This window comes from Gobius niger (assembly GCF_951799975.1).
Source record: "Gobius niger genome assembly, chromosome: 19".
Classification (NCBI taxonomy): Eukaryota; Metazoa; Chordata; class Actinopteri; order Gobiiformes; family Gobiidae; genus Gobius; species Gobius niger.
In genome coordinates this window covers 16,104,091-16,120,548 of record NC_136870.1, presented here as the reverse complement: position 1 = coordinate 16,120,548, position 16,458 = coordinate 16,104,091, and the positions used below count along the sequence as shown (strand labels likewise).

At 39.7% G+C, this 16,458-nt stretch overlaps 1 protein-coding gene and 1 long non-coding RNA gene across 5 annotated transcripts in view; one reads left to right on the top strand and one right to left on the bottom strand.

The window, feature by feature from the left end:
• The window catches only part of LOC306978475 (rho GTPase-activating protein 44-like), an 84,163-nt gene that overhangs the window by 32,648 nt on the left and 35,057 nt on the right, over positions 1-16,458 (top strand). For all 4 annotated transcript variants that reach the window (XM_079577011.1, XM_079577010.1, XM_079577013.1 and 1 more), the window contains exon 2: positions 15,777-15,816. In XM_079577011.1, the coding sequence (XP_079433137.1) occupies positions 15,777-15,816 (40 nt within the window). The remainder of the gene's footprint in view (positions 1-15,776; positions 15,817-16,458) is intronic.
• The window catches only part of LOC306978484, a 71,351-nt gene continuing 56,511 nt past the window's right edge, over positions 1,619-16,458 (bottom strand). Inside the window, exon 3 of the long non-coding RNA XR_013793898.1 lies at positions 1,619-1,629. This is a non-coding gene — a long non-coding RNA (uncharacterized lncRNA). The remainder of the gene's footprint in view (positions 1,630-16,458) is intronic.

The window sequence follows — 16,458 nt, the reverse complement described above, 5'->3', positions numbered from 1 at the left end:
CCACATGAGCACATTTCCTCCAAAACGCTACTAAATAGTAGGGCTGGGACGATCCATTTTTGTCACGATCTGATACATATCACGATATTCAGGGGCCGATCCAATACATATTGCGATACAGTATACTATTATAATGAATAATATGTTTACCTTGACAAATGCCATTTGACATTTACTTAAGTGTAAGATTGAAAAGTGCAGTTACTGGAAAGTTACTGGAAAACAGAAGTGTGTGATAAAAATGCCTCCAAACGATACTTGATAAAGTATCGATGCTTGGTATTGCAGCACAAAGTATTGCGATCCAAGTCTGATCTGATATTTCGTCCCAGACCTACTAAATAGTGACAAAAAATAGACAAAAACAAAAGAGTGACAACAATGCACCGGAAAAGCATCAATAACAGTTTCCCCTGGGGAAAGAGACTTCTCTGCGCCAACGGTCCCTCTGACCACCATCATTCATTCACGCACACACGTCATTCATCCTGGCCCATTGTACATGTTTTTAGTGGTAGGGGAAACCTACGCAGACACGGGGAGAACATGCAAACTCCACACAGAAAGATCCCATCCAGGTGGGAATCGAACCCGGGACCTTCTTGCTGTGAAGCGAAAGCGGTTGCCGCTGTGCTATCGTGCCATGACAAAACAGCGGTGACAACATGACAAAAACAGTGACTATCAGTTGTGTAGGACTTAGCTTTCAAATGAGGCGTTTCTCTGGCCTATAGAATGTAAAGATTTAAATTTGGGTAAAGCTTAACAGCAAAAAATGCTCTCGGTTAAAGCGGGAGTTAAGAGGTTAACCCAAAACTTGAGTTGGCAAACAAACAAACAAACAAACAAACAAACAAACAAACAAACAAACAAACAAACAAACAAACAAACAAACAAACAAACAAACACATTTATCTGGAAAAGTTTGATGTTTGATATTTGTCCATCCATTTTCTTCCGCTTTACCCTTCGAGGCAGCAGTCTGAGCAGAGATGCCCAGACTTCCTGATCCAGGCACACCTCCTCCAGCTGTTCTGGGGGGATCCCCAGGCGTTCCCAGGCCCGCTCAGAGATATAGTCCCTCCAGCGTGTCCGGGGTCTTCCCCGGGGCCTCCTCCCAATGGGACGAGCCCGGAACACCTCCCCAGGGAGGCGACCAGGAGGCCCGAGCCACCTCAGCCGGCTCCTCTCGACATGAAGGTTATTTGTGTCAGATCAAATTTATGAACAACATAACTTGAGTGTAGTTGATGTTGCAAAGAAAACAGACTTCACACTGTACAAAGCTATAGGTGCTCAGCCACATAGCCGTATTTGACGGGCCAGTTTATTTATCCAAATCTGATTGTCTGACCACATTACAAATATGTTAGTTATTTCTTCAACTAAAATACAAACACTTGGCTTCAGTAGTGGCCAATTTTATTTTATTAGGCTACTTTAAGTATTTCTATGCTATCATAGTTTCTGTCCCAGCCTGGATTAGTTTTTATTAGCATTAGCATGCTCCTGCTAGCTTTAGCATACTGATGCTAACTGCAGAATTTTGCGCAGCGATCAAAATGCATTGAATTGAATTGCGATTGGATTCTCCAGGTTCTGAGCTCCAAAATGATATGTCCATATTCACTTAGATTTAGGTGGTAAAAGTTGTGTTTTTAAGGCATTGAGAGCCAAAACTAGTATCGGTTCAGTATCGGATATTTGTAGCCGATACACATAATATATTTTTTCCAGTATCGGCTGCCAGTATCGGATCGGTGCATGCCTAATATCGGGTCAGCGTAGGCTACATAATAAACTTTCTAAGAGTGCAAAGAGAGATCCTTCCAAACTTTGCAATAACTACATAGATTCAGACCAAAGTCAAATCTGGCTTTATTTCCGGCTCCATTTGAATAATTAGTTTTCACTTTAGTGCACTTACCTCTTTCAAAATCACAATGTGTGAGTTGACATATTTTTAGCCGCACTCAAATATTTATAGGACCATTTAAGATTCAGATCACTTCGATGTCACATATACATATTAACACGCGTCTCCTTTTATATTTTGAACTATTTACAGCCCATAACCTCTGCTCCGCTCTGTCTAAACCTGAGTCATTTTGTCCCCTAGTGAAAAGTGAATCTTTATTGGTGCAGTGTTGTTTTCCCTGGCTGTGCTCATGTTTTGTAGCCTTGTCAATCGCGAGGGCCAACGGGGCTGAGGTACTGCGGCGGATGAATGTGGAATGAGTCAGGCCTTTTTTTTTTTCTCATTGTGCACGGCTGAGAAAAGCAGTGGGGATTTAGTGCCTCCTTGAGAGAAGCAGCCAGGTCCCTGAAGAGTTGGGCCGGGGCTGGACCGTTCCAGCAGCGTGGTGTGAGCCGCATTCTGATTGGCCGGGCTTTTGGAAAAGGTCCCCCCTGTGTGTGTCTTGTTTTGTTGTGTGGGGGAGTGGAAGGGTCCTGTTTACAAGGGGCGCTACAATACGCTTGAATGGTGGCAAAGATGGAAGAGGTTTTTAAAATCTCTTCTCAGATGAAACATGTCTTGCAAATTACAGTTACATTTGTGATTTATGCTTTAAGTAAAGATCCACTTCACAGTGCACATTTAAAATAAAACTTCAAAACCAATAATAGTGAGAAAACTCTATATGAACTTCTAAACCAGGACAAGAAGCAAATACATTTCAGATAGTAGATGTAGTCTTAGTTTCTTGTACTTACCTTTTACTCTATGGCATTTTTGTATTTTGTTTGGGGGGGCGGGGGTCACAAATTTCCTGAGCTACTTCCTGTTGTGTAATTTGATTTTGTAGAGACACCATTTCATTAAAAATCGTTGTTGTCTTTTCATTTCCTTCACTGAGACAATTTGTTTGAACTTGCTCAATGGATTGTATATATTAAGCACTAGGTTTTCTAACAATTCATAACAAGTTCAAACGCTGACCTGGACATTGTTATACTTTGAAAGGAGACATATATTTCCAAATTCACGTTTTGAGCTTTTGTATATAACATTGTTGACCACTTGGTTTTTTTCTTCTTCTACTGCTGAGTAGGGCTGGGTACCGTTAAACAATACCTGGTATCAAAAAAGAACGTTGAGGTACTACTGGTATCGAAAAAATAAACGTTTTGATGCTGTAGGTCATCCAAATTTAAAAGAAAAAAAAAGTTAAAGACAAGTTAAAAAAAAAAAGAAAAATTGGGAAAAATAAGTGGAAAAATTAGGTGAAATTTGTGAAAAATGTGGGGAATAAAAAAAAAGAGAAATAACGTGGAAAAAAAATAATGTTAAAAATTGGGGGGGGGGGGGGGAGAAAAGAAACACTTTCGTTTCACCCCTGATTGAGGAAACAACCAAGATTTTGACCAAGATCAAAATGTAAAAGTAGTTAAATGAAAGGAAAAGGAATAAATTAACATTATTCATCTGTTTCATGGTTCTAAATGTTCTAAATTTAGTATAGGTGTCGAATAAAGTATCGTTCGGGAATCGGTATCGAAAACCAAGTATCGTTAAAGTAAAGGGTATCGCAAAAAATCAAGTCAAGATCCAATACGTATCACGATACTCAGGGGCTGAAGTAATTATGATAAGTAATATGTTTATCTTAAAATGTGTAATAAGAAAACAGTCACAGTGTTCAAAGTTTAGAAACCAAATGCCATTGGACATTAATTGAAGAGTTAAGATTGACAAATACATTAACACAAAATGTAATAAACTGGAAAACAAAGGAGTTTATGCCTCCAAAAATGGAGGCCCCGATATTTTTCTTTAGTTTTTCCTATTTCACTTTATTGAATCATCAGCCCCTCTGCACTGCTCTCCCTGCGCTGGCAACTTTACACCCAAGCCCATAATTCATCCACATGTGAGACTTTTTACAATCATCTTCCTGGGTTCTTATCCGACCCCCTACACTCTCTCTCTTCCTCCCTCCGCCTATGACTTTAGTGATTCCGTTGACCTTGAAACCACGTCATGTCTCTATATTTATGTGCAAGTATCAGCGATAGAGATCTTTTTTTTGTGTGTGTGTGTGTGGTCCCGTTGTGACAAATGATGGGCCCGCCGTCCCACCAGCAGCGCCTCAATCTCCTCCCATTAAAAACAATGGGAGCACTTTCTCTCCTCGTCCATCTTCGCACGCCCGCCTCACTTCAGGGTTTGATCCATCCCACCGCGCTCTGTCACACGCTGCCATGGCAACCCCCGCCACCCCCCCCTGGTTTTGGCAAAGGAAGGCATGCTGGGTAATCTGGCTTCACCTGGACTGTGTGTTATTTTCCAATGCCCTTGAATGATTTCTCTTCCCACGCGGCGGAAGTAGCAAATTACAGTTATTAAAGACTTGGCAGGTTGTTTTTAGGTTATTAGTGTTTGTGGAGTTTATTTCCAGACTAGAATTTTACTTTTAATTTATGCCATGTATTCTCTACTGGTATTTTATAACTCAACTGGAAGAAACGTGTTCATGATGATATTTTTTTCCTGTAGCATTTTAAGGATAAGCTGAAGTCATTATTTGACACTGCCCTAATGAAGAATAAGTGTCGAAACAAGACGTGCCTTGAATTTGATCTCTTGTACATTAGTACTTTATCATTTTTTGTTGGGTCTGTCCCCTACGGCTGGGACGATCCACTTTTGACACAATCCGATACGTATCACAATACTCAGGGGCCGAAGAGATACGTAATCACAATACTCAAGAGCCTGTACCGATATGTAAATGAAAATGTGGCAAAAAATGAGCCAAAACAAGGATAAAAATGCAACAAAAGAGAGACAAAAACGTGATGAAAAATTTGTTGAAAAACTGACAAAAATGTGTGACTTAAATGCACCAAAAAGCCACAAAAGAGCAACAGAAAAAAGTGTGACAAAAAACAATGATGTGGCAAAAATGTGGCAAAGATATGGCAATAATATAAAGTAAAGAAAAGAGACGACAGTGCGGCAACAACGCGAGGAAATGATCTGTTTATATGAGTTTTGCATATTTGGGTAAAGCCAGACTGGAGCAAATGAGTTTGGTTAAGGCGGGGGTTAAGAGGTTAGATAGTGTCTTATAGTATTGCTGGGTTGCAGATGACATCACGCATTCTAAAAGCCTATACTATATAGAGGAAAAATTATTTTGACTGATATTAATGATCATTTTTCTAATCCATACATTTTCTTTTTAGCTACTTGTGAAAGTGTAATGCTGTTAATAGGAAAAACTGGCTCCTGCCCCCGCTGGGTCCGGTGACATCATCATATTCTAGAACCTGCAACCCAGCAATTAGATATAGTATTATCATAACAGGCCTAAAGACTAGATATAAAGCTTGATGAAGAGCCTGTAGAGGTTTTACTGTGAACATACAGCGACAGCACCTAAATGAGTGTCATTGTTTACTGCACACCCACAAAGGGACAAGTTTATTATTGTTATGTTTGAGTTGTTACTGCGCCTGTGTGATTGTTTGGGGCTGAGATTCCTCACCATCTTTCCACCTTCAATATTTTTGCTGTTCTTTTACATCTATTTTTACACATTTCCCCCATGGATATCAATTAAGTTTTTAGATGCCATTGTTATATCTCACCCGTGCATACAGCGCTGTATCCGCTCGGCTTAAGGAATATTGCATGACATATCTATTCATTGCTTTCCTGCCGCTTCTTCCAATAAAACGTCCAGTCTGCCAACATTTAATGAATATATTAGAGCAGACAAAAGGGAGGTCTCTCTCATCTCCTGCAGACAGACGGCTGGAGGAGTGTGGCTGCACTGATTGGAGCTCCTGACGAGAGGACACAGCCAGGTTCAGAAAAATAGGAAGAATATGAAGAAAAAGATGTCACTTTTAGCAGTCTGCGAAGGCTAGTTTTGTCATGTTGTGATACTTTTGTTAAAAATCAGATTTAATGGACGCTGTTGAGCCCGTCATGCAGTGGAAGGAGGACAGTTCTATCGGGCTTTGTTGACAGGAGTGGTGTAGAATGAATTTATGATGATTTACTTTAAAATATAAATTCAGACAGTTGTGAAAATGTGTTCATCTCTGACATTCATTGTTTCTGATTTGACATGTATCGCTAAATTAGCATTATCTCAATATTTGGTGATGCAATAGTCACTGAGGTCACTGAGGTCTTCCTTTGAATGTTTTTTCCCCCCGAAGGAAATTTATCTTGGATACACAAAACAAATACAATGACATAATGTTAAATACATGTGGTCATACCGCCTTTGCGATGCCCAATCCCGTCAGACCTTGGAAGCTAAGCAGGGAAGGGCCTGGTCGGTGCTTGGATGGGAGACCGTTAAGTAACAGGAAGCCTGGCGAATGAAGTGTGTGAGTGAGTGGTTGGTGGTGGTCGGAGGGGCCGATGGCGCAGACTGGTTGCCTCGCTTCCGTCAGTCTATCCCAGGGCAGCTGTGGCTACAATAGTAGCTTACCACCACCGGGTATGGAGTGAATGAATAATGCAATGTAAAGCGTCTTTGAGTGTCCAGAAAAGCGCTATATAAAACCGACGCATTCATTATTATTATGCCATTCAATACAATCACCGCTCTGCTCTTTGGCCCAAGTTCAGGAGATCCACCGAAATGGGGAGAAATGAATTCTTATACCTGTTTAGGTACTATCTCACTGTATTGTAATCTTTATGCTTTTCGCTGAACTTCAGATTTTTGTTTAAAGGAACAGGCCATCGTTTTTCCAGACTGAGATATGTTCTTACCTGAGCTTAGTGTGATGTGATTGCGTCAGAATCAGATCTGTTTTATGCCTCTGTAGTTTGTGCTGGACGTCCACATCATGTTAGTGTCAGTAATGTACCCCTGCAAGCATTGTAGGACATTGTGGGCATTTTCAAATGTTCTCACCACAACTGGCTCCATAAAATCTGTCAGGCATAAAGAGTGTCTGTATTCTTAGTCTATAAATATAGTTTTATGATCAAGTGTCTGAATAGTTCCTTTTGATTCTTACATGAAAGAGTAGAGTGATCAAACCTCCTGATCCTGATCATGACTTTATGTGACTTTATGTGTATTTACATTGACACTGACAGGATAACACAGGGATGCTATTGTGCAAATTCTCCTTTTAGCTTATGACCTTTTTCATTACAAATGATTTGTTATTCCAAATGTATATTACTGAAATAAAGAGCATGGCTTGAATATAAATGTAAAAAGAATTGGACCTTTCATCACCACTGAAAGGTGGCCATGCATCAGCGCTCCCATGCATTTCAGAGTGTGCCTGCCCTTTTTAAAATATTTCTAACCAACTATGAAGAAATATCTGGGACTTAAGCCATTATACACCCACTGTCTAATTCTTCCTCCCTTTTGGAAATCGCTCTCAAAGATTTATCAACCGAATTAATGCGAGGCCCAGTGCCATTTATTTCTGTCCGTGCCCTCTCCCTCCCTCTCCTGCTCCTCTTGAGTTGCTCACTGGTCACACCCACTTCCTGTGCTCCGGTGGGAATCCCGAATGACGACAAACGCTGGCGCTGCAGTGAAGGAGCAGAGAGGAACTGGCTGTGAGTTTAGAGGCGCTGACGCGGTTCGTGTTTGGAGCGGATCAGGAATGAAACAACTTTCCTCTGAGTCATCGCAACATCTTTTTATGTTGTATCTTGTAATGTGTAATGTGCTCCATCTTGTGCCTCAAAACCATGACTGAAACCGATCAGTGAAGTTACAGCCAGGGTTGCAAGAATATAATTTTGTTTTGTTGTCTTTTTTTTTCCTAAAGCTGTAGGTTGTAACCCCTTTTTGATGAATGGGAAACTTCCCTGTGAGGCAGCAGCATTTTCATGAGGAGGGCTGGGCACCGTTAAACAATACCAGTCTGGTATCGAGATAAAAGGTTTAGCTACTGGGAAAGCAGGAACCGAAAAGATGTTTTGATGCTGTTGGTCATCACAACGTAAAAGAAACAAAAGTGAAACACAAAAAAGGGGAAAAATTGTGAAAATGAAGTGGAAAAATTAGGGTAAATTTGGAAAAAATAAATAAAAAAATGTTTGAATCATTTGGGGGGGAAATTGGGGGGAAAATAGAGAAATTATAGAAAAATTGGGGGGAAAATATGTGGAAAAATTAGGAAAATAGTGCAAAAACTGAAAATTGAAACACACAAAAATAAATGGGGGAAAAAAATAAGAAAAACCTTGAGCAAATGATATAAATGTAAAAGAAATGAAATGAAAGGAAAAGGAATATTTTATGGTTTTATGGTTCTATATGACTAGCTCTGCAACCAACGATTAATGTGGTAATCGATTAATCTACCAATTATTTTTATGATTAATCGCTTGGCTATGTATGATTTTTTTTTTTTTTTTACCACATGCTTGAAGACGTGATGATGGAGTAAACTTAAAGTGTGTGTTTTTGGAGGCTCTTAGTGTTAATTCTGCTTTCTGATTGGATGAGACACAGACAGATATTTATGAAAAGTTCCATGTACAAAACACTACAGACATTAACTTGAAAAACAAAGATTTCCATCAAAAATAAAACGTTTTCATGTAATTTTTGGTCTAACTGAGTCTGTGCTTACTAAAAAACGATTCATCGATTACTACAATAGTTGTCAACTATTTCATCGTATATACTATATATAGTATATTTCGAAAAAATGAACAACAATTGAGCAACACACAGCAACTTCCTTTTGACAAAACACTGGAACATTGAAGATTAGGTCCTGTCTTGTTCATTAGTTCTGTATAGTAATAGTATGTCTTTCTCTAGAGTTACGCTTCATTTGAAAGACTTTTTCATTGCGTCTATGTCAGGTTTTGGTCTGGTTTTCGTAGTTTTTTTGTTGCTTTCTTCATCGCCTTTTTCTGTCCTTTTTTGTGTTTTTGTCACTTTTTAGCCATGTCTTTGTTTCATTTTTGTCACTTTCTTTGGCTCTTTTTTGGCTTTTTAAAACAACTTTTTAGTCATGTTTTTGTCATTGTTTTGTTGCTTCTTTGTTGTATTTTCATCCTCATTTTTGGGGCTTTTTTGAGATTTTGAGGGGAAAAAAAGTCTTGGTCCTTTGGCTTCAAAATCTGACATAGTGTATTCTCCTTAAGGTTTGCTTCACACTCATAATAGGATGCAAACTGCACTCAGCTGTCTTTTTTTTTACTGCACAAATATCTGGCTTTATTCACACCTAAAGGACCAAAAAGGAATTTACTCCACACAAATAAAGTCAGGTGCTGGGCCTTTTCGCCATCCTCCCATCTACTGTACATGAATAATGGAGTAGCACTGCTTTACCTCCTGCGGGGTACTTCGCACACATCACAATTTCTCCCTGCATTTGAATATTATGCTGATGTTATGGAGTATTACCGGTACCTTGAGGTAAAGTCAATATTAGAGGGAGGGATAGCTGGTCTGCTTTGCATTTATTGTTCATTCACAGGGAGAGTAAACACGTGTCGGGCTCTGTTTGTGAAGTCGTGTTGTCGACTAATGTGAACCTGCTCATTAGAGACTTTGCCTCCACAGCTACAGTCAGCGAGCCGTGAAATCCGGACTCTTGTTGAAGTCACTGAGAACAACTGCAATGGGGGGAAGACACAATCCAGACTTTTGCTTTTCAGTTCATTATAAAAACCTGATTCTGACCATCGGGGTATTTCAGTACGAGGAGGTTGTTAATTTGAAGATATCTTAAGTTTGTGTAGTATCCTGGTGGCTTAGATTTAGAATTGACAAAATCTAGGAAAAAGCAGAACTAAGTAACGTGTTTACCTTAATAAATCCTTTTTGTAGTCCCTCTGGGGGTAATACAAGTGCTTTCATCTCCTGGTGTCTCTGGCCAGAAAACTACCCTTGCAACTTTATTTGCACCGGGTCCGAGGCGCAATACACACTAATGGAATCACAAAGAAGATGCTAACAGGCTAACGGGCAAAGCTAACTGCGGGCTAGCGCCACTTAAACAGTATTTACAGTCAAGCTTGAGTGGCCACAGTAAATAAACTAATTAACTTACAGAAGTATGAAAGCAGTGTTAAAGGGATATTTTCGGGATATTTGACATATGGCCTCATTTCCTAGAGTGTTGTTGATTTCTGGGGATATATATATGTATATATCTTCAGGGCGAAACAAGACCCCTCCGCTTCGCGTCGGGGTCCGGTTCGCCCTGTCGGTACTTATTTTCCCGATAATGACCAGCGTTCTATACATTATCCCGCTTATTATACGGCCATTTGCCAACTGAACACACACAACATAAACTTCGTACGCTTTTATGAAGGCCGAAAGGTTTATTTAATGACATCCGCGACAAATAGTTCCCAAAAGTTTGCGCGTTGCGCTGCAGCGTTTGGCTAGGCTAGAAGCAGCAAGGCTAGCAGCTAGCCTAGCTGCTTAGCTGAAGGCGCAGTTGGAGGAATGGTGGTGAATCTTTGGGTAAATTGAAAGTCAGACTCACGCTAACTTCACGAGCAATTCCCCCAACTTCTCTCTCAGTGACGGGGACAGAGATAGTGTCGCTACTACGTACGCGCGGAGTGATATGAAAGCACGAACTCCGTTGCCATGGGCAGCGGTCATTATTTTTTTCAGAGGTCCTTTATCAGAAAATAATGACCGGTAGAACGTTGGGAAATCCCATTCAAATCAACGGAGCTTCTACTTACGTTGTGAAGAGCCGTATAATAAATATTTTTAATTCATGTAGTCCTTATATTTGAAGAGTTTAGTGCTAGGCTAGCGCATGTCTATAGTAACTAGTAGCCTGCATTAAAAACCTCTTCAAAATCATGGAGTAGTCCTGCAAACATTGCCATATCTGATTTATAGAGAGCTCCTTTGTGAATTCCACGTGTAGTAATGCCGGCCGCAGGTAAACAAACTACTGTAGATCCGGTAACCGAGCAGATCACTCCGCCGCTGCTTAGCTTACAACCAGGAAGCTGATGCTGCTCAAATGTAAGTTCTTTTAAATGCAAAATGGTTATATTTTAAAAATTATTCAGTCAACACAGACATTTATATCGGTAGTCTTGTGTTATAAGTGATTTGCCTCAGGTGCACTGTGCTTGGGTCAGACTGTTTTTAATGCAGGCTACTAGTTACCATAGACATGCACTAGCCTAGCACCACTAAACTCTTTGAATATAAGGACTGCATGAATTAAAAATACATATATATATCCACAGAAATCAACAACACTCTGGATAACTAGGAAATGAGGCCCTATGTCAAAAATCCTGAAATATCCCTTTAACTTGAATCTGGCTTATACTCGGGGGGGAAAAAGCCTCATGTGAACTTACAACGCTATCATTCAAATACATCTGTGACTCTGCTCTGGGACAACTTCATAGTATTTTAGAAATGCTCATGAGTCATGTCACAGGAACACTGATGGCACTGATAAACAGGTAAAAGACAATATAATCCTTCCCACACTTAACATGAACAAATCAGCTGGATTTTGAAGTGTCTTGGTGCACTCGGGTTGACGGTTGCATTCTTGCCAGTGGGCAGAGTTGGTGGGTGTCGAGTGAAAGGACCAGATAGTCAGGTCTCATACCAGCCCCTCCTCCTCCTCCTCCTCCTCCTCCTCCTTCCCTCTCTCCTCTCTCTCTGTCTGTGTGTTTCCCCTCCCGTCTGCTTTGCTTTGCTCTTCACTGTACGGGAGCCCACATGAGAACAGGTGGCTTCCCTCCTGTTCCCCGGGGGGATGTGGAAGAGAAAACTCACCATCAGCAGGACTCGGGCCTCGCGGAGGAAAAGTCTGGCTCCGTAAGTTTTAACCACAGGGCTGTGTTGGTTTGTTTTATCCAGCTGTTTACATGTCCACTGGAGGCTCGGATATCGCTTCTTTAAATTTGTGCATTTCTAAAGTACTATGAAGTTGTTCCACAGATGTATTTTAAGTGATGGCGGTGTAGGTTCACATGAGGTTTAATTTTTTTCCAGTATTGCAGGATTCAAGTTAGCACTGCTCTCACACCTTTATTTGCATACTGAGGTGATTGTGGATAAGGCGTCTGCTGCGACTCAGTGCCTCCATTGTTTATTGTTGGCAAAAAGCGCTGACATTGTGTTTTCGGGCGGCTCGCCTTAAGGTGTTTTTCTATTCGTCGAAGTAATGTGCAATCGGGAAGTTTTGCATGTATTTTCTATCTGATTCTAAGATTGTATGAATGATCCCAAATGCTGCACAACTCTCTTCAAACTTTGATTTATTTATTTTGCAGTGTGAATGAATTTTCCTTCATCCTCCTGTGGTAGTAACAGGTTTTGGAGGAGTGAAACAGAAACTTTTTTTTAAGCAGAGGTTTATTTAATGTCTGGTCTACATTCTTAAACCATTTCATTTTATTATTTATTTCATTCATTTAAAAACAAATGCAACAACAACATTTAACATTAGTGAAAAGGAGCAGAAAGAAGTAGAAATTTATAATGTCTGGCCCCATCAACACAAAATCATTTACAGTTCCAGTTCATTTGAGCCGTCTCTTTTTTTCCTTCAAGACATTATCTGCTACTCCGCAGTGTCATATTTCTGTAACATTGATAATTTGACACACCTCTTAAACACATAAATGGACTTAGAAGTTTTCATTTTTACAATGAAGACTGTTCCACAGACCGACTTTCATTGAGATACATCCTTCTCGGGCCGGGCGATGTGGACCAAAAGTCATATCCCGATACATTTTGGTTGAATATCGATATACATTATATATCCCGATATTTTTACAGCAAAGTGAGAGCTGGGAAATGAACTAAGTCAAAGTCAAATACAAGTAGTTTTATTGAAAAGTCAATATAAAATGTAAACTTAAACACTGTATAACAAAGCTCTGTAAGGTGCACATTTAAAATAAAAGAAGGATCTTAAAAAAAATTGCCTAGAAAATATAATAGGGCAGCATTTATGTATAAAGAGATAACAAATAAAGTGCTCAGTTCTAGAATAAGAGATGACCTGTTTTTTGTGAACATAATAGCTTATCTGAATTTGAAATATCCCGATATATACGATATGGTCTAATTCCATATCTCATTGACAAATATCGCCCAGCCCTACATCCTTCCATTACAACCGTAAAAAACCTCAGTACCTTTTAGTTCATATCTACTTTTTCTCTTGGTGAATCTGTTTTGCAAATTGTTTTTCATTTCCAGATGAGCTTCATACATGTTTTTTAGAAGGTTCTACTCTACTAATTCATTACATGTATGGATATAAGATTAGTTGGGTCTCTGTATCCACGTCAACTGGCGACGCAAAAAGAAAAATTGGATTCATGTATGTTTTGTCAGCACTACCCCACACTTCAATGCGATAGAGAATCTTTGACTTTATGCAGCACAGCTATTATATGAACCATATAAATAAAAGCCGTTTGAATTTGTTTTTTTTGGCCTGTCCTTAATAATGTGCACTTTAAAGTCCATTGTGAGAGGTGAAAACACAGAGGCAGAAATATTTAAATGACAAGTTTAGTGTAATGTGGGTCATAAATTAAGATTGACAGATATAGGACAGATTGTAATCCCAAAAGACTGTGTACAATGCCTGTTCTTTAACACCTACTATGCGCCTTATCACCTGCCGCAGGGGTAACTCTCTGAAGACAATGCATGTATGGCTTGTGGCTCGTGAAAAATGTGGTTTGCATAGGTCTCATTCATATCCTGAATCCTGACACTGAAGCGATCTTGCAGCGTGTTGTAAACTCAGGTAACATCTGTGGTATGTGAAGAGTGCGGAGCATGAAGTGGCATCTTTACAGTCGCTCTCACTTAAGTTCAAAGTATTGTAAGTACGAGAGCTTATCCTTTTAAAGCACCTCCTTAGTTTAACAGGCTGTCATAAAACGCAGGTCTGCATAATTGTAACTTTCATCTGTTTTTCCAATAGCCTTTCATAAGCTTGTAAACAGGGCTGCTGTAATATCTGCATTGATTTTGTTTGTCTTGTCGATCTCCTTTGCTCCAGGCGTCCGTGTCCTTTTACATCGCATTTACTGCCGTCCCTCCTCAGCAGATCCCAGCCTTAAGGTCTAGCAGTGATTCAGTCGATATTATAGGGTTTATATAACCAAACATGGCCCGCAGCAAATGATAAACTTAACATTTATGGACAGTGGGGAAGTGAGAGCTCTGCAGTCTTTTAAAACACAGTGTCTGTCTTATATTGCATAATGGAACTTGCCGTTTGACTCTATAAATAGCCTGTACTTTCTGTAAATGTTTAAAATGTGTTCCTGAGCATAGAAATGCAAATGCAATGGATTTACAAGTCTAAGAGGAGCATAGAGAGGAACTTGTTTGAGGGCTGCAGGCCGTGGCGCTTATCCGGGCCTGAGGAAAGGAAACATTGCGTCATGAAAACTAGGTGTTCTGGGAAAAGGGACACATTCTATATTGATAAATCAATGGAGATTTTTAAAGGAATGGTTCGAGTCCCATCTCTCTATTTGCTGGGTCTCTCTCCCCTCTCCTTACCCCCTTTCCCCTCTCTGCTGTCCTGTGAAGTCTACAGGCCAAAAATCATGAAAAGAGTTAAATAAGGCACTGGAGTTATTGTCTACATATGGACTTTATTGTGTTAGATGTTACCAGTGACTCTCCGCGGCTCTTCTTTGTACTTATTATATTGTTTATATTATATTATATTGTATTGCATTTTTGTCCCATGTTTTTTTTGTCTCTTTTGTCGTGTTTTTGTCTCTTTATTATTATGTTTTTGTTTCTTTATTGTTGTGTTTTCTTCTCTTCTTTGCTAGTGTTTTTGTCACGTTTTTGTCACATTTTATTGTGTTGTTGTTGCTTATCTGGCACGTTTTTGTCGCTCTTTTGTTGCTTTTTCATCACTTTCTAATTGTGTTTTTATCCCTTTTTTATTGTGTTTTTGTCGCTCCATTGTCACTTTTTTTGTTGTATTTTCATCCTCGTTTTCCTCTCATTTGTGTCGCTATTTTGACGCTTTTTTCAAGAAGCTTTTAGATTTGGGTAAAGCCAAACTGAAGAAAATGTGTTTGGTTCAGGTGGGGGTTAAGTTGTTAAGATGGATGCAGGAGCCTATATAACTCTATTGGTGATTTTCATCAAACATCTGCAAATATGTTTTTGTCTGGTTTGTGTCTGAAAGTCACATGCTTTTATGAATGATGCCATGACTCTTTCATTCTATAGTGGAAAAAATATCACTTTTACTTCCATTCCTTTGAAGACTCTGAACAGAGATATTAACCACATTTCAACTACAATGTATGCTCTGACATGAAGGCAACCCTGAAGGCAGCCGATACTGCAGAGCCAGATATGATTCACTGTGAAATTAATTTTGTCAATTGATTTATGCAAAAAGAAGTGGTCCAAGGCACGCTGACTAAGCCGATGCATTCTGACCTTGTTTAGCTCCTTCATCAGGGCATGCATGCAGTTTGCTTTTGCTTTTTATTCCTCCAGAGATCGATGGGTGAGACATAGGAGAGCTAACTCTGCCACTTAGCGTCCCTTGAGCTGTTTATATTACATTCAAAATTCCAAAATAACTGTACTACAAAGTGTACAGACATCTTCCTCGCTTTGCTTTCCCGTCATCTTCAGTTGGCTTTGATTTGACTCGAACTGTCAAAACCGGCTTTGAGCTTTATCGCTCTGATCTGTCTGAGTGAAGGACAGGTTTTAACATCTGTTCCTACTGTTCCCAGAGCCACGTGTTGCATAATGAAAGTCATCCCCTCATTTGACTTTGGCACATTTTTCTGTGTTTTTCAGGGCAGAAAAAACGGAAGTACTGAGTGACGACTTACTACAGGTAAGATAATGACAAAAGTTGACTTAACTTACTTACTTATCTGTGGGAAGAGCTGCATAGAATAGTTGTTATCTGGGCTCCCAATTAGTCCAAGTGAGGATAATGAATCTAATGTATACATGTCTTTCAGTCATGTGACTTTTGTTGTTATGCTGGCCATTTTGAATACCGAAGTAGCATTATGCAGTACTACAACATGTAACAATATCTCTACTCAAGATGAAAATGAAAACTGATTGACAGACGCATTTTTATGTACTTGTAATCATTGCTCAAGGAGATAACAGTAAAAACACGGCCCCAGAGATGCACATTTATGTGCACAGTGAAGTGCTCAAGACATTAGCATGCTACTGGTTAGCATTTAGCCTCAACAGCTCAGCTCTGACCTCTCCAAGAGAAAGCCCTGAGCCTTGGATACAACATGTGAAAGAGGTCAGAGCCGAGCTGTTACTGTGGCCACACATGTGTTTATTGTGTGAAGCCATTGACAGTTGATGACAGTTGCTAACCGGTAGCATGCTAATATCTTGAGCAGCTTAAATACTGACTCAGACTCTGTTGACATGACAAACTGTAAAAATCATAGAGAAAGGTTTTCTGTTTCCTCTTTGATGTGTTAAGTTAGTCTTCAGAGTGAAG